The 22283-nt window shown below is 35.3% G+C and overlaps 1 protein-coding gene across 5 annotated transcripts in view; it reads left to right on the forward strand.

Moving 5' to 3' along the window:
- Positions 1-22283, forward strand: part of CNTLN (centlein) — a 191034-nt gene that overhangs the window by 66942 nt on the left and 101809 nt on the right. For 3 of the 5 annotated variants that reach the window (XM_014952616.1, XM_014952619.1, XM_014952617.1), the window contains 2 exons: positions 1832-2017; positions 15856-16023. In XM_014952616.1, coding sequence (XP_014808102.1) covers positions 1832-2017; positions 15856-16023 — 354 coding nt within the window. The remainder of the gene's footprint in view (positions 1-1831; positions 2018-15855; positions 16024-22283) is intronic. The other 2 variants (XM_014952618.1, XM_014952620.1) reach the window with 1 other exon arrangement.

Below are 22283 nucleotides of genomic sequence, written 5' to 3' on the forward strand. Positions count from 1 at the left end.
TTAAGTGCTGCTAGTCATAAACCAGTAAATTGTCATACCAGTATGATCTAGCTAATGAGCTTATATAGTTATAGCTGGAAGTAACTGTGTCTTGATATTCCATTTGTTTGGAAGGACATTATCTAAAAAATGCATGTTTTTGATAAATGAACTGTTTATTTTCCTGTGAGATACTGATTTCCATAAAAAATCAGCTAATTCTGAATTTGCATTTCTAGTGATGATGTAAGCTTTTTAAAATATATAAGAAAAGATTCAGTAGGCACAGAAATTTCAATGCAAAAGTTTAATTTTTAAGACTCAGATTAATTTGAATTATCAATCTATGTGGACTTTGAGTTAATTGTGCCTGAGAGGCATGATGTCTGGTCTCCTTTGGAAGAGGCAAGAAGTAATTTACTTTGTCCTGGGTGGATTTTGAGAGCTGATGGGAGTAGAAAATGATAGGAAGAGGATAGGAAGGTAGATAATTGTTTGCAAATTCCTCACAAAATGTTAGGTAGAAACAGATGAAAGGAGAAAGAAACATATCATTTAAGTAAAGCTGACAAAGATTAAAACTAACAGTAAAATGTTTTTACAAGTAAAATGACTTGTGTCAGTTTCTTGCTCTTATAAACGTTATTGATAGATTTGGAAGTTCTGATTTTGATATTTAATTAGTTTCTTGTGGGTAGAATGGCAGAAATAAATTTTCTAAAGAAAACTGTCAGCTGCCTTCTACAGGTTATTTATGTTGATAGCAATAGTCAGAGAGAATATTGTATATTTTGAGAAAAAATGACAGTCAAAGGAATAAAGGACTAAAATAGAGGAATGAACGCTTAGGTAGTAAAGCTGTAGAGTCATGTATTTCCTTCAGAGTCTGTACTTTTGTTTATTCAACTGGAGTATTTTCAACTATTTACTTTTTTAACTGGTTTTTATTTTTTCAATATAAAGCTGATTTTATTTTAAACAGTTTTCAGATGTTTCTATTGAAAAAGAAGGATAAAAATAGAGGGATGGGGTGGTTATTAAGTTCTCTTATTCTTATGAAATAACTTCTTTTTGTCAGATGATATGTACTGCTAATTAATACTTAGGTATAGTTCTAGAAATTTTTAATGTGTGTGTAATCTCATGTAAAGTGATTGCAGAATATATGCAATATTCTGGTTTCAGCAAGAAAAGTTGAGCAACAGCGAAGGATAAAAACTTCTAATGTAATCTCTGGGTTTTATAGTTGATGTCAAAAAATTCCCACAGAATAATTATTTGAACAACCATTTTATACTTCATATAATATGCAGCAGGCAATTGTGGATTCACTGTACTGCTATCCAACCTATATTAAAAAAGTTAGTTTTAAAAGATTGAGTTACTCTACAAAAGACAAGGATGGTATTTGGTATTCTTGCTCCTTTAATTTCATTCCCAGGACAGATGTTTCCATTTTTTGCCTAATTTTTTTTTTTCTTTTGTATTTTCTGTATTTTATATAAACTATTGAAGAAGTAAAATAAATTCTGATTTTTAAGTGTCCCTTTCTATTCATAAATGCCATACAGAAGCAACTGAAACTGATAATATTCTAATGTAAGTTGTATTTTTCTGGAAAATCTCCTTTCAAACTTGAAATTTCAGTGATTTTTGCGATCACTGTTTACAAATGTGTAGTGCATGACAGGAGGCATGAGGACCAAGAAGTATGAAAAAATTGTCAAAACTTAAAAGAAAGAGGGTAATCTTTGTGGCAAAGTTATTTAATTATACTCTCTCTCCTGTATTTATGTATCTATCTACATTGAAGTTATTTTTAACCCTGTTATTTCTCTTTCTCCTCTCATAGCTTTATAACGAATTGACTTCATGTTTTGAAATTGTTAAAAAAAGTGAAATTCAACTGCAACAAAACTGTGCCTCTCTTCAGGATCAGTTACTTGGAAAAGATCAAAAGATTTGTCAATTACAAGAGCAACTTCAGCAGGCTCGTGATGCTTTAAATCAGGATTCTTGTCCAAAATGTGAAGTACAAGTGAGTCCACTTCTAAAATAATAAAAGTTGTTTCCTCTTGTTTTGAATTCAGCTTCTGTACCAGATAGTTTTAAAGAAAATTGCAGGCTTGGGTTTGTTTGGGTTTTTTTAAGAAAAACTATGCAACTGTGCTGCTGCAGTAGTGTATCTATTTCTGCTGTTGCTAATAGAAGGTGCTTCATAATTAAATATGTCCTGGGAAAAAATGTGAGTAACCTTTTCAGTATTGAAGATGACACTTACTTATATTCTCTAGCACAAACACTGAAAATAAAAACAAGACCAAGTTGTTCTGAAACAGTTCCTAGAAGAAATGGTGAAGTTTCTTCATTTCCTCTGTGAAAATGAAATGTAATGTTCCTGATTAGTTTCATTGTTCCTGACCATGCAACTAAACTTTAGATCATAGATCTAGAGAAAGTATTATGGTGGGGGGAAATATTTCTCTAAAAATTTCTTAGCCTTAATGTGCCATTTGAAACTATTATAATAAATCTGTCACTTTGACTAACAGGTCTCCAGCTTTACTAGTGTGCCAGATCTTACATGTACACCCCTGACATTTTCCAAAGTCCAATTTAGGACTTCAAGTGAATCTCAAAGGCTTTGAAATTATCTACTCACAATGGTTTTGTAGACTCTGTTGCTGAGTTTCTTCCATGGATTAGTCAATGAGATGGAGTAGCACATTTTGGTTTTACTAGCACTCTTTCCCTTAATTAAGCAGAGAAGGGGAAATATTTAAGTTTATAATGCTGGTTAAATCCAAAACTTCACTTAACATGGGTGGGTAAGGTAGATCTGTAATCAGGGCTTCTATTCATGAGCCCAAACGACTATTAAAAAAATCATAGTGTTTGATTCCTTAAAACAGAAAAATCACAGAATGCAGTATCTCCTAGTTGTATTAATGATGGTCATTCCCGAGTTAGTGTTCTAACTTTATCCAGACTATTGATTTAAGTGCTTATCACAAGATTCTTAACCCGTATTTTGTATGAGTTTTGGTTTCCCTTAATCTAATGATTTGATAATTTTCTTTCGCAAATTATAAAACACATTCTTTTAGGTCGTGTTGTCCTCTTCATACATTCTTCACCTTTTTCTGAATCTTAGAAATAATTGAGTTTTTCCTTTTAGAATACTTCGGTGGATTTTTGGGAACATTATAAATATAAAATTAGTCTCTGGGTGTCTCTGCTCGAAACACAGCTTTGGATCATGGTTTTTGAATGCTCAAACTGTATTTCCAAACACGTCATTCTGCTTTCATTATATTCTTCTGAGGAGTTTTTTGCAGTTGATTTTGTCAGACTATATTTTTTTTTTTATCATAAAAGCTTTTATTATGTCTCTGGGTTATGTTTCCTGAGGTTAAGGAGGTCTTTGTTGTCTTTGTGAAGTGATGTTAGAATGCTTTACTCCATGTACAATACCTATATTGTCTAACCTGAATATTGTGTGACATTTGATTATACAGTTACGCCATATCCCATGTGGACTTGATGAAAATATTTGGCATTGACTTTTATCTTTATTATCTTGAATAGCTTAGTAGTATTAGAAAATTTTGATACTGCCCTACCCTCCTACCTTTCTATATTTCTTGAACATGTGGGACACCTCAGGTGACTCTTTCCCACTGAGTAAACTAAGCATTTATTGCTATTACTTATTTTTCATAATTAAAGCAATTCTTTAACTCTAAGATTTTTAATTCCCTTAAAATACATCAGTGGTGTTTCTTTAAGAGCTCCTAATGTGAAGCTTTATGGAAATCTATTTCAAATCCAAGTAGACAATTTCACTCGGATCAATTTTTTTATTTCTTAAAAGAACTTCAGGAAACTTCTGACATTATAAGTAACACTAATTTAGAAGCTACTGGCAATCTACAATTGGTGGCTCAACTTTATACTTGAGTTCCTTTGGATGTTTTAAATTAATCACATCCAGTGTGGGTGAATTGTTGCTATTTCTTTTGTTGATTTATTCCGTGTCTCCGTCTAGTGCTACCTGAACTTGAAGTACGTTAACCAGTATGTTCCATGTAAATTAGGATCCAAATGTGAGGCTGTCCTAAGTTACTTAATGGCAAACATGGGTGCAAATAATTACTTGGAGGATTCTTCAAAGATACTTGTGATTCTTCAAAGAATTTGCTGGTTTGTTAGTGAATGTATGTTCAGTCTGACCTTCTGCAGAAATATATCAGTTGAACTGTGATATGTCATGAGCTCAGTCAGATACTTATGAAAGTTAGTGGAGAAAACACGGTAGAAAGCAAAAGCAGACAAACTTATAATAATGAATGTAATACAGTAAGCTAAATGCAGTATATGAACCTTTATTTTTCAGTAAGTTAGTCTTAAACCCAGGTAGGATGGGATGAATGATTAGTGTGACTGAAGCAGCTTCAGGGAGGGAAATGTGTATAGGTAGCATCCATAGTTGCTAGACTTGTAGGAGAACGAAGATGTTAAGCAGTATGTGGTTATGTGCTTAACATGCTAATATTTACTTTTGACTAACATTCTTCCATTCTGCTATAGCAAATATCCCAAATTTTGTTGACATGAAGTCTTGCTTTAGGTAAAAGGCCAGAGTATGCCTTTTGGGAATGTATCACAATGCTCATTGTTGGCTGCATTCTGATGACAGCCAAATTTCCCTTTACCAACTTTACTGTCCTGCATAAATATTAGAAAGATAATGATTATTGTGTGGTTACACCTGAGGTTTCTGCAGGGAAAAAAATGTGATTACCTATCATTACTTTTGTAACCTGCTAGATAACCAGAATACTGGTTGGTTGTGAAGTTTGAAATTAAACGTGATTAAGAGAATCTCCCAAGCCATTCTGCTGTCTCTTGACTGCAATGCCAGTAAAACAGGATGGATTTGGAATTGAATCCTAATTAACAGGACACCAAAGCAATGTAGGCATCTATTAGTTTTCCTGTTACCATTTTTTAAAACAATCCTTCCTAAAAAAAGAAGTTGATTTAAATGACAGTTGTATTTCTGCTGTAAAGGACTGATTTCTTGAACATGTTCAGATCCATGCCTTGCTGAAACTCCATCCTGTGGGACATCCTAACAGCCTGTTGACAGCACTAATGTATCTTCTTCAGACTTTCAATAGCCAGGAAGATTATACGTTGGTGTTGCATATGTTAGGACACACGTTTTCCTGGATTTGAGGTTTTCACGCTGTTGAAATGACATGATGTTACATTAGTTTTATTTTATTGGGAAAAATACCTCTGTTTTCTTTCATTAAGGATGAAGTATACCTTTTTTAATGTTGTAATATTATTCAAGTCAGTATGGCACTTGTGTTGGTGGGGGCAAACTTTTAGTTGATTTTATTTTGACTATTCTGGTAATGTGTGTGATGAATTTGAATCTTCTTTACAGTAAAATTGTATTTACATTTTGATATGTGTGCATTCAGCAGCTCTCAGATACCTTTTCTCTCATCAGAGAGATTAAACATCTCCGAGTTTGGAAGTCTGTTTAGTCAGATATATTATCATGCTACACAGTAAAAAAGAAGAGACAAAAAACATTTTAAATAGTTTTCAAAACATAAGCCTTTGGGTTTGATTAATTTCATCTTATGTAATTGCTGGTTTGGTTCTGTTTCATTATTGGTGTTCATTTTTAGTTCTGAGTTGTATACCATACATTTAGTCATATGGTTAGTATACCATAACTACTACCCATGTGGATAGTAAATATTTAAATATGTTTACTGGTCTTGACTCCTACTTTTCATACGTGTGCAGACATCAAAGACAGTATTAAGAGATGATACTTGATCAAGGAGCAGACATTTAAAGGTTTTATTTTTGTAACTGTAGCATCTGACAGGTATGTGCAGTCTACCTAATAGAGAATTCAATTGCACTGCTATAATAGTATCTTCATTTCTCATTATGAAGCTTTTAAAAGAAGTCAGAATAGAAAATACTAATAAAACAATAAAAGTAGATATTGCACACAGATGTAACTTAAGCTTATTTAAAAAAAAATGGTGATTTGTAACTAAATAAAAAAAAATGATTTTAGAAAGATTTATATGAGAAATACATAAATAAAAAGTTTCAAGAAAAACTGCATCTGTTGTTGGCATGCAAAAATTCTTCTGGTCTTATCAGAGTGTGACTTACTGGTTTTCTAACATCAGTATTTTAGTCATTTCAGTTTAAAAGGCTTCTATAGTACGGTCTTTAAAATGCTGATTTTCTTTGAAATATAAATGGTAAAAAAAATGGTTGGAGAGAGTAACTTTCCTTTATTTTAGTGGTTCTATATTTCATTCTGTATACTTAGTGTTGCAGTGTGAGTATTTAAAGTCCACTTCTGAGGATTAGTTTTCTATTTCTTGTTAACGATACAGCATAACAAGAGGCAGATATCCTGTTCAGAGCGTGCTGTTGTAAACTTTGTTTTATTGATTGGGATCATTTCAGTGACTGAAACTTATTCCTAACAAAATCCTTTTTATATTGTACTTATTTAGGCTTTACTATTGGAAAATTACTCATTTGATTTATTTACATTAAAGCTTGTCAGTCTTGCACCCCCTATGGGTGAAAGCTTGCCACAAATATTTTCCAGTTTTTAGAAATATTCAATTCATTAAAAAGCATTAAAATTTATCAGAAAGATCTCAAAATGCAATTTAAGCAAATACTGTAGTGAAAAGATATTTGTATAGGACAAGATGACATGAAATCACAGTGAACATTTAGAACGATGTAATACTGCAGCGCACTGAGGAAAGCAAAAGACTTTATCACTGATTGCGTGAAGGCTTGGGCTTGAAGGAAGTACGGTGGAACTGAAATTGACCAATTTTGTCAGCACTGCTTACTGAATAAATAATTATAACATTTTCAAATGGTTGTATTCCCTTAAGCTGCAAACTATCTATTATTTGGAGGATATTGCCCTTAATATAAAGGCAGGTGTATATTGTAACTTGTCAGTTAAATTTGCACCATCTTTAAATATGTTTGTATTAGAGAAGTATTGGTATTTTCTATTGTTTGCAATACATATATAACTATAACTTAAACTTTAAAATTTGAGACGTGATCTTCATTAGTAATGATATTATTTTAATGTATTTTTTTTTATAGCAAATTTAATGTGGTGGCTTACAGCTAAACACTTTTTTAAAAGCTAGTATAAGCGTGTCTCTGATTCTTGGTCTTTGGTTAGTTTCCAAACACTTTTTTTTATACCAATGTATTGTGAAACTGCACTTAAAATGTCTTGTATTTTTGTGTCTTTTAAGCAAGGTGGAAAGGGGAAAATATAGGTGTTTGTTGAAGCAGTATTATTATTTTTCTAGAAGGTCTTTGTATTTGAAGCGCATAATTCTGGGGTAATAGGGGTAATATAGACACACGCAAAGGAGTTTGTACCTGGTGGTTGACGCCATACCCTCGTCCTCAGAAAAGCTGCTTAGAGTTTTGACTGTCTTGACAGAGGCTGTGAAGTCATTGTTGCTGTTGGGATCACAGTATACTAGCGCTTGATCGCCATGAAATGCAATCTCAGTTACAGTTGGGTGTGTTTTACTTTGACAATTTGGGACTCCACCTGCATTGCTGTACGTGTGCCAGGATGCAAGCATGTATTTCTGTGAAACAAGGGATAGTGGTCTTGTGCAGCTTCTGAAATCACTTTTTTTTAAAAAAGGAAAGAAATGCTCCGTACTTTAGGGAGCATAACTTTTGCAAACTAATCTACATCCTGTTCTACAGCGTTAAAAGGACAGACAGTGAAAACTGGATCCAGTTTTGAAGAATAGTTTAATTTTCATTTAGTTTAGTTTGACATTCCATTTATCTGTTTCCAATGTGCAATAATAAAAAAGGACCAAGATACTGGAAATGTGTGGTTTATAATGGAAAGAGCAACTCAACTTTAACTACTCTATAGCGGCACTATTCATGCCGCTATAATAAAACTTAAGAACGTTTAGAGATTTTTTTTCCCTACAATTATTCAAAATTACATTACCCTTACTGAAAACTGAATGGCTTTTAGTGGATTAATTAAACTGTAGCTGGTTTGCCATCTGGGTGCCGCTTGTTTAGCTGCTTTCTCACAGAAAGATTTTTCACTGAATAAAGAATATTTTTTTGTTAGAAGACAGCTGCGAGACAGTAATTTCTAAAATAGAAATGATATATGGACTATTAATTGTTATCAGGTTAAATTTTGGGTTATGCAGAGGAAACTACTTGGACATTTCTTTCAATTTTCAATTTCTTTCCATTTGTCTCCCCTCTGCCCCCCCATTCCATGTTACAAAATGCACAGGCTCTTAAAATATAAAATCTGTTTATAAATGTTCGAGAAAATAATTATATTTTACAGCAAGATCACCCATGACATTATGTTGGAGTCCAGGGTATAGGCTAGATGCAGAAAAGAAAAAAAAAAAAAAAAGGGAAAGGGGGAATTAACTAAATCTGATTTTTATGGCTCAAGTGGTTTCATTAAATTAGAGTGCTGTGTGCTACTGTTCATTAATGAACTTGTGCCATATGCTTTAACTGTTCTGGTCAATAGCTGATAAAGAAAGGCTTGTGTTTAAAAAAAAATGGATAAAAATATCTTTGTGATGGGCTTTTATCAAAGGACTTACTTTGAATTCAGTAACTACTACTGAGGCAATATGGCTCGCAATTTGCAACCCAAAGGTAGTCATACATTATTGGAATACAGCCTACTGCGCTTCACATTACACAGATGTGAAGGCCTGATTATAGCTGCTTCATAATTAACAGTGATCCGATTTGTTTTGTGGCATAAATGGTGCATGTGTAGAACATTAGCCATGGCACTCTCATTCAAATTCAACTCAAGGGCTCAGCGGCAGGCGGGTCACGAGCTTCAGGGAGTAGAAGCACAAGCTCCTCCATATGTTCTTGCTGCATCTTACTATGGCTATGAGTGCAAGATAAGTTCCCCAAAGAACCTAATCGTGTTCTGTAATTACAGCGCGGCTTTCTGCTGGCTAGAAATGAGGGAGAAGCTAAAACACTCCCTCATCAGATAATTTGTAAATTACTTTACATGGCGGATGCCTAACTCAGTTGGTTTTCAACTGCTGAAATTATAAATAATTGTAACAGATGTGGCAATATGGCTGGCCTCCAATAAATGAGGCCCTTGATAATTTGGCCGACCCTTTGACAGGCCAATTTAATAAAATGTGAACAAAATCTTCTTGCTAATAATTTATCATCCCTTTTCCCAATAGAATAAATTTAATTACCCTAGCAGTTAACAAGGTCACACCCAGATGCCAAACTCGGCTACAGTTTTGATAATGCAATCAGGAATTGAGAGGTGATGACAGCGTTGTTGTTTTTTTCATTACCTGGCTTCACATAAACACAGGTGGCGTAGCTTTCTTGTCAGTTTTTAATAATTACAGGCTATTATGGAATGCATAGTTAGCAGATTGAAAACCACACTTTAGTGAATTTGTTTGAGTATGATTGAGGTTCTAATGTACAGAGATGATAATGCATAACAAGCACAGTCCCTAGTTTACACCATTAGTGCACAGGTTTGATTTTTACTTGTGATAATAGTGTAATAGTTCAGCAGACAGCAAAGTTGCTTTTTTGGAGCAGGCTCACCATCAGATGCAGGTTTATGTTTTTTGCTTTCTAGTACTGAATCTGTAACGCAGAAAAATATGCTTTTTTAAACTTACCTAGTCACTTCCAGTATGCCAATATTCGTCTTAAGATATCTTAAAATCTTTGAAGAAATACTATCTACATTTGGTGTAGTTAGTCAAGTAAAACCTTCCAGTAACTAATTAATGGGCTTTTAAAAACTAAACTGCCCTAATAAGATGCCCGAAAAGTTCTTTGAAAAAAAAAAAAAAAAGCCATTAAACTTGAAACTTTTAAGTGACAGTTGTAAAGTATTGCTTCCAAGAGTTTAAAGATACAAAGTATTTGAACCAGCAGTTACAGTGTTATATTCTATTTCTAATGTTTATTGATTGCACTGCATTAGAGCACATAGTACTGATGTTTTCAACTTTCCTGGATCTTTGCTGCTGTTCTTACCAATTTTCTGAAAAAACTGTCCAGTTTAGTGTGTACTTGCAACTAAAAAGTTGCAGCTTCAACAAATGCACGGGGAATGAGTTTAACAAAAAAGGCTTAATGAAATTCAGCCTTGTCTTGAGACTTTCTGTGATGATTCTTCTAAACCACAAAATTTTTTATCTTATAGTTGCATATTTTTCCCAATGATTTGGAACATTATAACAGGAAATCTAATTCCCCTCATGAATAAAATAAATAATTCATACCTGGTTACCTGGTTTGGAGAATCTTTCTAACGTGGTGGCTGCAGAGTCTTCATAAAGGGATTGCATTCTTCTCTCCCCTCCCTCCTCTTGTCTATTAGATGATCAGAGTGCTTTTTATCATATTATATAAATTGTGTATTTTGGTGGATGCCTAACGTAAATGTTACAAGGGTGCATGGGTGGTAGAAAACCTTTTATTGGCTTTTAGCCCCTTTTGGGAACTCACGAGAACACATGGTATCAAGGTCCAGGCTCCGTAAGTTGCTCTGTGACAGTTGCTGGTGCCCCTCCTAGAAGTATGTGCAGTAAATAGAGACAAGGCTGTGACAATTGGATTTCCAAGCTGTAAAAAGAAGCAGCTTGTAAAGAATGCTGAGGTGAGCGTTGCTTCTGACTTAGCTGCTCAGCTATCTGACTCAGTAACAGAATAAGAGGAAACCTGGGAAGTGATTCTTACTTCTCCTATATAAATTGCTTCTGGATGTTTCCTGCATCATGGCTTTGTATGGCATATGGCATTGGATTCCTGGAGTATGACTGGAAGAAAACTTTGGGGTATGGGTTATGGGCCAGTTGGTTGCCATAGGTCACAAATGTCGTTTCCTAACTTGGATATTCTGGTAAAGGTGTTCATGTTTTCTCTAGGGTGAGCTGGGTCTGCAAACTTTGTTGTGTTGCTGAGAGACAAGATCTTTTAGCAACTGCGTTCCTCTTGGCCAGTTAGTGGTTGAAGCTGGGTGAGCTTGCAGCTGCTTACAGAAAGATTGTGCAGACTTTTTCTGTCTCCTCCTAAGTGGTGATTTTGGTACTGTGCAGTTAGTGTTAGGGCAGCTTTCTCCTGAGGAAGTTGAGGGGGGAGCAGGAGTACACATAAGGCTGCGTTACTAGTTCTGAAGCTCGTAGATCTCCGTTCCCTTGATACCTGCTCTCTTTTGTCAGTTTGGGAAAGTCATGCAGAACAGAAGTGTGGTGGAGCGTAGCTCTATTTTCTCCATATTGTTTGGTACTGTTTGTGATCTCCCACAACAGTGACATTGAAAAAGTGGCATTGGATTTCCTTCCCGAAGTACAGTGTGGATGGTTCCCCTAGTGGTACAGCTTTGTGACAAAGATGGTACTTATGCTTCATCTTGATTAATGCATCCAGAAAACATCGGTTGTGTCTTACTTTGAAAAGACATGTAACCATAAGAGAGGAGAGTGATCTGCTTGGTAGAAATAAATACTTTCTACATTGTATTTGTTGTTTAAAATGTAAATAAGCCTCTGACATTTATTTTGAATATAAGTTTTGCCTGTTAAATTGAGTTTTAGTATGGAAAAATAATGTATCTGTTGTGATAAAGCAGGATATGATGTAAGCTGCTTTTGCGAAGTAGAAGGAGGAAAACATTATCTTGTTAAGCTAGACATAGTAATGCAGGTAGAATCCAATCCAAGATGCTTAAACCTGAGACAAAGCCTTCATTTGCTGCACTCAATGCGTAGATCCATAGACCACGAGGAAGGTCAATGTTATGTGTACATTGAAATGATCATCTCATGGGAATTTTGGCTTGAGAGATAGGATTCAGAATACGCTTCAGGTAGTGAACATTTATGGAACTTTTTACTATTTCAGTTCATAAAATCAAAGATCTATGATGACAATTCTGGACAGAAGCTGTGGAAGAACCTGGTGCTGCCTCTTAGCATGTAACCCTTTTTATTTTTCTGGATTGCAGATTTCTTATCATGAGTATGAAACTTGCCTATGTTCTTTATACAGAGCTTGAATGTGGAATGTTTTCTGCAGTCTTGAAACACAATATTGTGCTTTTTTTCTGATGTAGGATTTTTAAATCAAAGCTCCATTACAGTCCAAATTAATTGCCCTTTTTTCCCTATTAATGTTAATATTTCCCTCAGTTCTTAGATTAAAAATAGTAGTTCAGATGTAAAGCTAGAAACTGAAAATCCAATAAAAGTTTACATTTCTTTCTGATGATCTGATAAAATCACACTTCTTTCTTCATGAATAAATCTTGGAACTCTAGGTTTTTCATAGAGTCATATTTTTTACAGAAGGAATTGAGTTCTCATAACAGTCAAATCTTTTCACTAAATAATTTGGTTTTGGTAATTTTTTTGCTCTTAACCAAGGGTATCTGGAACATAAAAGTGTAGTAATATAAAGTTAAATAGACATGAATCTGAAACAAAAGACCAGGGAGAGATTTCATCCAGCTTTCTGTCTTTGGAAAATCTCTTTTCTTGTCTTAAAAATTCATGTTCAAAAACTATCTTGATATTTGAGTAAATGAAGTCTTCTAGGCTAGGAAATGTAGAAGAATATTTACCAAATAGTGAAGAATATGTTAAATTTAACAGAAAAATATACTCACCGCTTCTTAAACTGGAGCCTATTGATAAGCAAACCCTCAATTTTTAAAGGGATCTCTTCAGGCTAAATCTGGGTTCTTAGAATTTGTGAAAGTGAAGAAACTCCACACTTGTACTTAAAAAACAGAGCAGGTTTTGAGGATACTGTAGAACAAAATTATATAGCAAGGTCTGTAATGGTAACAGTGGTCTACTGAATATTTTGAGGGTAAAAACACAGGCATTTTTGAGGTATAAGTTAAGAACTGAGACTGGTTTTGTTTGGTTTAGTTTTCCAAAATAGTTTTCCAAGACATGCATGTGCACAAAGACTGTTGTAAGAGTTTTATTGGAAAATATGCTTTTGCAGAATTTTAATTTGAAGTAAGTATCACTGCGTGGTGGTAATTTCTAGAGATCTCTTCTGGGAGAAAAGAGTAGGTTAATAAAAAAGCCCAAACAAATGAAGAACACTGTTCATATATTGGTCCTATTAAAGTCATTTAAGCAGAACTTCATTGACAAAAGAGCAAGGATTTATTATGATCTGTGACTCTTAAAGGTATTTACATTTCAAAACACTCTGCACTTCATTTTTGAAAGAAGAAATTAAAAGGTAGTGATACAGTAAGAAGCTAATTGTTAACTAAACTTTATGTAATTCTCATGGTTTAATAGTCAGCAACGTTTAACATTTGTAGATTTTTTAAATAGCTGTAATATGAATTAAAATGATTGTAACAAATTGAAGCCATTGATTCTTTTTTTTAGTTACTAATGTAATTGTACAATTTATGTTACATATAGAAGTCTTTTTTTGTATACAGCTGAGAAATCAATGAAATGGGAGAAGTTGGTAGGTATAGTCACTTTCTTGATAAAAAAGAAAAAAGGTCAAGTAAAAAAACAGGTGTTTTTTTTTAATTTAAGTATAAATTTTTAAAAAATTTTAACTGCAGCTCCCTTATCTACTGGCACTATTTCTGTCTTCTAACTTTTGTTGGATTTTTTTTTTCCATTTTATATAGTGCTAAGGTTTTGGTCTAATGAACAAAAAGCCCAGCTCTCTTTTAAACGTTCTTTTCAATTCATGGGCTTGTCAACCACTCATTTTTCTATTTTCTTTTTTTGTTTTCCTCTGCGTAGAGTTTTTTTTTAGTTATAAGTTGGCCTTTTGCTGATCATAGGCGGAAATGACATCTGTTTGCAACTACATATGGCCTGAATTATGCAAAATGAGCAACAGAAATTATTTAAGGAATAGTCAGCAAAAGCATGGTCAACTTTGACAACTTTCCTGTACTTGTTTGCTTTATGAGGAGTTGCACTTGGTATTTCTAGTTTGGGATTTATTTGTACAAGGTGTGAGTTTATAATACGCTTTCTGAAAACATCATAGTCTGCATGGAAAAAAATAAAATGGCTATGCCCATTAATCCATTCCTGTCAAATACTAAGTTTACTAGAGTGTTTCCTTGATTGATGGGACCATCTCATTTCTTGATTGGTGTGAATTTGGAGATGGTTTTGGTTTGCTTAATCTTTTTTAAACTATCTTTTCTGATTTTTGTCAGTATATGGATTTGTTTTACTTGGGGCATCTCAGTAATTGAGAGAGTTAGGAACAAGTGATAATTGTACCAATTTCTTGCTTCTGTATTGAAATGAGTATTTGTCTTAAGGGTATGCTCAAACAGTTGCAAGGAGCTAACATTGTCAGAGCTTTGGTAAAAAAGGAAAGTATGTGTAAAATAGAACTTCTAGTCAGTCTTGAAAAAAGTTGTCTCCTGGATCAAACTTCATTGATTGAAGGCTTTACTGTTTCCCTCTCCTTGTCATTGCTATCAGAGCACTGCTGGCAATACGGGTTTCATGAGTTTGCCCTAGTCAGTGGAATACAAGGTCAACTGAGTCAGCTCCTGCCACTTGCATGGACTTTTTAAAGTAACCTGCCCTTTTATTTATGCGGTGGATTAGGGAGGGGAAGGGGTTTGTGCCATCGCTTCTTTCAGGAATAGTGTGGGGTGCTAACACTGAACATCTGGGAATTATGTTATCTTTGTCTGGCACAGCTGTTGCAAGGTGAACGTCTGTCCCCAGCCTTAAAACACCGTGGAGGATGTTTGAGCTAAAGCATTTCACTTTGTGATTGTCGTAAGCTGCCACAACAGGCATATTGCTGTTGCTTAGGCTAACCTGACAGTGTTTTACCTTGTGGTTGTAACGCAGTGTGGTGTGGTCACAGGCAGTTAATGAAAATTCAACTGACAAAGAGTAATTCATCACGCCGTGGTAACTTGACCACTCTTGGTCATGTGTATGCACATGAGGCCGCTATTGGATGTTGGGGATTTGACTTAAAGATAGCTGGTACCAACGAAAGTGTGTTCTGATCTGAATAGGTTTTGTAACAGGGCCAAGGTGAGCAGTGTGTGCAGTGTTGGATTGTGCCAAGGAATTACTGTGAATGGGTTGATAGCTGGGAGGGGTCCTGGAATTCAATGGCTTCATGAATTAACCTATCTGCCTCGACTAACTCTGTGATTTAGAATGACTGTCTATTTTTTCTGTAAGTCTTCAGTTTGATCACATTTGTGCTGTCTGAATTTATGGGCATAGTGCATACATGTTGTAGATTATAAGGAGGTGCTTTTCTGAGGAAGATTTTAACTAAGAATATTTTTATTGGCAGAATATGCAATTAAGGTTTTTTCCCCTCCATTTTTGATGGGTCAGTGATAGTTAACCAACTTGAAATTTCACCAGAAAAAGGTCCAGGAGGTAAAATATTTTGTCAAGAAATTTTGACAGCATGTGAGATAAAATATACCATCGTTGCTGCAGAAGAAACATCTGTATAAAACAACCATTGTTAAGACTGTAAATTTGGATTTGGAAAATACGGTGGTGGTGGTGTGAAGATGTTTAGTTAACACTTTGGGGTCTGGTTTTGATTATACATTCATGAGTCATTTCCAGAAGCAGAATAATTTACAGTTATCACATGTTCCTACGATATTGGTAATGTGTTTCTTTAGACAGCTTTATCTAAATGGTCTGTTATGTTTCTGATTTTTTGTTACTAATGTAATATACCTGTACTGTCATTTTCTAGGTATTTCAACAGCCTTCTTTAAGTGAGCTAGAGTGTCTTATTACAATGCAAAAACCTGAAATCGAGCTTTTCCAGGAAAAATTGAAAAAAGCAAGTCTTAACCTAGCAGAGCATAATATGTATGCTACTCTGGAAAGCAACAGTATAAGGACTGGGAGAAAGCATGAGGTAGGATAGTTTTACTGTCTTGTGTATTTGTGTCTAAGTCAGGCTGGTAAAGCCAAACATTTTTGCTCAAGGGTCCAGATAATAATTTTAATATCTGTTGATGCTGCTTATAATTCTGGAAGCTTGTTTGAATGGTTCTTGTTTTTATCTGCCAAAGACTTGTTAAAATAGCTGTTGGGAGTAGAATGTTTTACCTTATTAAATACTGAATAAGGGATTCTTAATTAAATGAAATATTTGAAGGATAAATTCTTTGTAGGTTTGTTAAAATGAATATTTATCAGGTCTTTTGTGGTGTTTATCAGGATGACCATCTTACCCTGGAAGGAAAATGAGAGGAATATAAATGGTTGTTATTATGATTTTATAAATGAAAAAGATTTTTTTTTTTCAAATTCTTGGTTTTTAAGGTATGTTGTAGTATTTTTTCTATGACAAATGACAACGATGTCCTTTTGAGGTTTATGATTTTAACCTTTCATTACTCCATGTAGTGCTGGAGTGCCTCTTTTGTGATGACTTGCTGTTAAATTTGGGCACCAGGTAACAGTAACAGCTATAAACTATAGCTAATGAAATAGATCCATAAATAATTCTATGGCTTAAATTGATTTACGAAATTAGCCAAAGTCATGATGGTTTTCAGTGTATTCAGCCTCTTCCTCATCTAAAATTATTTTTTTCTTGTGATAGTATAAAATATGGGAAACATGGAGGATTTTTGTAGCAAGGAAGCAAAAAGGAACATGCTTCTGTGTGGCATAAATAGTCTATAAAGGTGGCCTATCCTTGGTTTTCCTTCCTTGGAAATCTCCTTTTTTTTTCCACATTTGATATCTCTTAACATTTCAGTAGAAAACTGTATGGCTTGTTCTTTCTTGATATCATGCACTGTATCCTATTTTGGGGAAAATACATATTTTAGAATATTTGTTTAAGAATATGTGGTGGTGCCTTTGCGAAAATGAAATAAGGAAGGACAAAATGTTGCACAGGCAATGTAGAGTGAAGAACAGGTGGTGAGAAACAGCCCTGCAAACACCGAGGTCAGAGAAGACGGAGAGGGAGAAGGTGCTCCAAGTGCCAGAGTAGGTATTTCCCTGCAGCACATGGAGACAACCACCATGGAGCAGATGTCCACACTACAGCTTGTGGAGGAGCCACACTACACCAGAGCACACAAATATTCCTTCATGGAAACCGCAGTGTGTGGAAGAGTCCATGCTGGAACAGGTTGTTCTAACAATGTTCTTTTGACAGGTACTGTGGCCAATGGAGTACACACTCTAGAGCAGTTTTATCCTGAAGGAATCCATCCTGCTGAGAGGTCCTACACTGGAGCAGGGGAAAAAGTGTGGGGAGGAAAGAGGGGCTGAGAGGAGCTGTTATGGACTGACTGTAAAACCCCCTGTCTCCTTATGCTGCTCAGCACGAGGTAGAGGAGTCAAGAGTGATGAAGTCGAGCCTGGGAAGCAGAGTAGGGGAGAAGGTTTTGGTTTAATATTTTTTGTATTTCTTACTACCCAAATCTATTTTAAGTGGCAATAACTTAAATGTTTTGCCCTAAGTAGAACCTGTCAATAATGGTGAATAATAAGGATTCTCCATTTCTTTATCTCAACCCATGAGCTCTTTGTTTCTATCCCTGTTTTGGTGAAGAAAGAGAGGGAGTGAGCAGTTGGGTGGGTCTTTGATCCTTTGCCAATGTTAACCCACCACAATGTTTATCAATCTTATTTACTCAGAGTAATGTGAATGAGAGTACTGTGTTTGTCATGAACTGATCACTACGTTAGGAATAAGGCAATTACACTTCCTTTAGTAAAACTAAATACAAATTTTTAAATCCTCTTGTAGAGAATATTTTCCAGTTTTGATATGTTAATCCTAGTCATGATTTTTCAATACTCAAGGTTGTCTGCTATGTGCACTTTTTCACATGTTGATGCGCTACACATTTTAAAATAGAAACTTTTGGGAACTAAATTGACAGGCTACAAATCACAGAATCATGCATAATGCTAGGGGTTGGATGGGACCTTTGGAGATCAACTAGTCCAACCCCCATGCCAAAGCAGGTTCAACTAGAGCAGGTTGGACAAGAATGCATCCAGGCAGGTTTTGAATGTCTCCAGAGCGGGAGACTACAGCATCTCTGGGCAGCCTGTCCCAGTCCTCTGGCACCCTCAAAGGAAATAAGTTTTTCCTGACGTTCACATGGAATTTCCTGTATGTCTGTTGCCTTTTGTCCTGTCACTGGACACCACTCATCGTCTTGACGCTTGCCCTTTAGATATTTATAAACATTGATGAGATCCCCTCTCAATCTTCTTCAGGCTAAACAGACTCAAGTCTCTCAGCCTTTCCTCATAAGAGAGATGCTCTATTCCCTTGGTCACCTTTGTGGCCCTCTGCTGGGCTCTCTCCAGTAGTTCCTTGTCTTTCTTGAACTGGGGAGCCCAGAACTGGACACGATACTCCAGATGTGGCCTCATCTGGGCAGACTAGAGGGGTAGAATGACCTCCCTCGACCTGGTGGCCATGCTCTTTTTAATGCACCCAGGATACTATTTGCCTTCTTGGCCACAAGGGTGCATCAATGGCTCCTGGTCAACTTCTTGTCCACCAGGACTCCCAGGTCCCTGCAGAGCTGATTTCCAGGAGGTCAGCCTTTAACCTGTACTTGTGCATGGGGTTATTCCTTCCTAGGTGCGGGGCCCTACACTTGCTGTTGTTGAACTTCAGTAGGTTCCTTTTCACCCAATGCCCTAGCCTGTCCAGGTCTCACTGTTTGGTGGCACAGCCTTCTGGTGTATCATCTACTCCTCCCAGTTTTGTATCATCAACAAACTTGCCGAGGGTGTACTAAATCCCCTCCTCCAGGTCATTGATGAATATGTTCAACAAGACCAAACCCAGTAGTGGCTCCTGGGGAACACCACTAGTTAGAAGCCTCCAACTGAACTCTACGCCACTGATTGCAACCCTCTGAGCTCTGCCATTCAGTCATTTCTCAATCCACCTCATTGTCCACTCATCTAATCCACATTTCCTAAGCTTACCTATGAGGATTTTGTGGTAGACAGTGTCAAAAGCCTTGCTGAAGTCAAGGTAGACGATGTCCACTGCTCTTCTTTCATCTGTGCAGCCAGTCATGCCATCATAGAAGGCTATCAGATTTGCCAAGGATGATTTCCCCTTGGCGAATCCATGTTGGCCCCTCCCAATAACCTTTTCCTCTACATGCTTCGATATGACATTCAGGATGAGCTGTTCCATCACTTTACCAGTGTTGGAAGTGAGGCTGACTGGTCTGTTGTTTCCTGCGTCGCCCTCCTTGCCTCTTTTGAAGGCTGGAGCAATAATGGCTTTTGGCAAATCCTTTGTATTTAGGCAAGACAGTAAGGAAAATTGTAGGAACAGTCCAATTTCAGAATCACAAAATATTAATATAAAATAGAAACAGTAGTCCTACTGTCTTTACTGATTTTCCCCTTGCAAAGAAATATCTTCCCATTACTGTGTTATTCAGTCTTTTATGCAAAGGTATTAATGACAGAAGTTATTAGCATGTGATTTGACAGGAAGAATGCCTTGGATATACAATTCCTGTTTTACAGTGGTGATCCTTTTGGCTTCACAAAGACTTTGTTGTGTTAACCCTTCATCCCTACTTATATGCATTCCCAGGATATGAGGAATAAATAAGCATGGGATCACTTCTGATCAGAATGACACTGCTTTGATGACTTTCTGCTCTAAAAAGGTGATGATTTTAAAAGAAGAAATAACTGGGAAGGTGTTAAAAAGAAGGGCCTGGGACAAAACAGAAACTTGCCACTAGTGTGAATTGGGATGTGTGCCAACATGACTGTATGGTTCCATCTATGTTTGGTTCTGCAGAATTCAATGATATATATACACATATAGGCTAGTGTTGTTTTTGTGAATTGCAGAAATTAGAATCCATTGCCTACAGTATACCGAGTAATACAAACAACTTACTCTGCAAGACAGATGATGTGGTGGTTAAAAGCTTTGTTAAATGTGCATGTGTGGTATAATTTTTCTTGATTTTTTTAACTGTACTTAGAGGCAACTTATAGTCTAGTCTCCGTGGAAGGTGGTATAACTGAATGCTGTTTTGTATGAATTCAGTTGCGTGATCTTCCTAGAGCTCTTTTTTGGAGCTTAACCTTTTTAAGTTTGTGAGCTATGTATGACTTCTATTACCTAGTTAAACTGCCATCTGTATTTCTGCTGTAGCAGTGCTATTTTTTTCTATAGCTAAATGTTCCCATTGCATGATGCATGGAAGTTATACTTGCCTTTTATTGATATATATTCTATAGCATTCTTCTAAGTCTATGATGTCAAGATATTGAAAGGCATGAGTTAACTTGCAGTACTGATAAAGTTCCTGTTGAAACATAGTGAATCAGAATTTGTCATTTTTCCTCTCCAAAAAACCCCACCTGTTTCTGTTTCTTCAACTGATAAAAAGCACTAAGATTTCTGCCCTCTCTCTTCAGTGCGGTATCCTGGCAAATATTGATCTGATCTGTGTGTACAGAAAAGTTCTCCAAGACATTTTAGTAAGACTTTCGGCTTCCCTTGTTTCCCTTGTGTGTTTTGACTTGTTTTGGGACTCTGTCCAACTCAAAACGTGTTAAATTCAAGAACATGACTATTTCCAGCTTTGTCCCATGGTGTCTTTCATGGTGCAGACAGGTAACAGAAGGTTGTTTAGAAGGAGGCATCTTTTCTTTCTTTCTGTTCCTGTACCTCTGTTAATGGTTGATGTGTGTTCCACCCACTTAACAGCTACTTCTTTACATTAAATCTTCTGTCACAAAGTTTCATATCTATTAATACTACAAAGCTTGTTTATTTCTGGTATTTATTCCCAGGTTGCTATATATAAAGACTCTGTGTGTGTATGTGTGTGTATAAATATATATACATGTACATATATATATACCTAAAACTGTTGTGTACTCATTGTATCTGCTCAGCATATATTTTTTGTTTTCTTTTTTTTGTTTTCTTTTCTCCATTCCTCCCTAGAGTCTCTCTACCTAGTTGTTCTTAGCAGTCTGGTGCTGGTTGGTTCACTTTTTTTGCCTTGTTGTCCTTCTCTTTGTCAACAAAAGCAGTGCTTTAACCTTTTATTCCTGATTTCAGAGAAATCAAGTTTTCTCCAAGTCTTCTGTATACAAACATTAAGTTTAACTTAATTTCTTGAAAAATAATGCATTTGGGATTTTTAGGAAAAATAGTATGGGTATGCAATAATCAGAAAATTTGGAAGATCGGAGTTTTGTTTAAGATCTTGGCTTTATTCAAGAAATCTGAGATTTTGAAGATTAATATATTTTTTTGATGTGTTCGTCTTGGGATGTTCTGCTGCAGACACCTGAAAGGGATCAAATTGGTTTTATGCAATGTTAAGATCTTTACTGATTAATATCAGCGTCTATTAACTGAAGTAAATGTTTGGATATCTCTACCAGAATTATTAGGAAAAAAATTTGGATCAGTAATCTTATTATTTCAGAGAGATCTATTCTTAACCATTACAATGTTACACTGATAATATAAACCCATAAATTTGGAAATATTATTTTCAATGTTCATTAAAACTTTCTTATAGGTTCTTCTGTTATATAAAGGAACTGTCAGGAACATAAAAATATGTCCATTTGGCATTCAGATTTTAAATATACTGAAATTCTTTCCAGATGTTAGTTTTGTTTTGGGGGGTGGCTGTGGGTTTCTTTTGTTTGGTTTGGTTTGGTTTTAGTTTTTGTGTGTGTTTTTTTTTTTTTTAATCTTGTTCAGAAGCAAAAGAGAACTAAACCCAAATGACAAAATGGCAATATTTAAATTTTTAAATACTTGATATTATTATTTTCTAATATTTCATTATTATCTTTTTGTCCGTTTTGGAAACCCAGACAATTTCAAGTAAAAGTGTGGTGTTCAGTGTCTTGTAAACATTTTATACTGGAAGGTAGTGATCAAAGAAAATAATGCCAGTTGCTAATTAAGATTTTCTTTAAGATTAAATTAGTTTAATAGAATAGTAAAAATGTTGAAATATATAGTACTAATAAAGTCTTATAAAAAGACTTTATCCTGATTTCCTTTTGTTGTAAATCAGTTATTTTACAGTGAAAATGGCAGCATGCAACAACAATAATCACAATTGATCTTAAGTTTTTGTTTAACTTTATGTATTTATGCAATAGTATTTTACT

This window comes from Calidris pugnax, unplaced genomic scaffold (assembly GCF_001431845.1).
Source record: "Calidris pugnax isolate Ruff unplaced genomic scaffold, ASM143184v1 scaffold208, whole genome shotgun sequence".
Classification (NCBI taxonomy): Eukaryota; Metazoa; Chordata; class Aves; order Charadriiformes; family Scolopacidae; genus Calidris; species Calidris pugnax.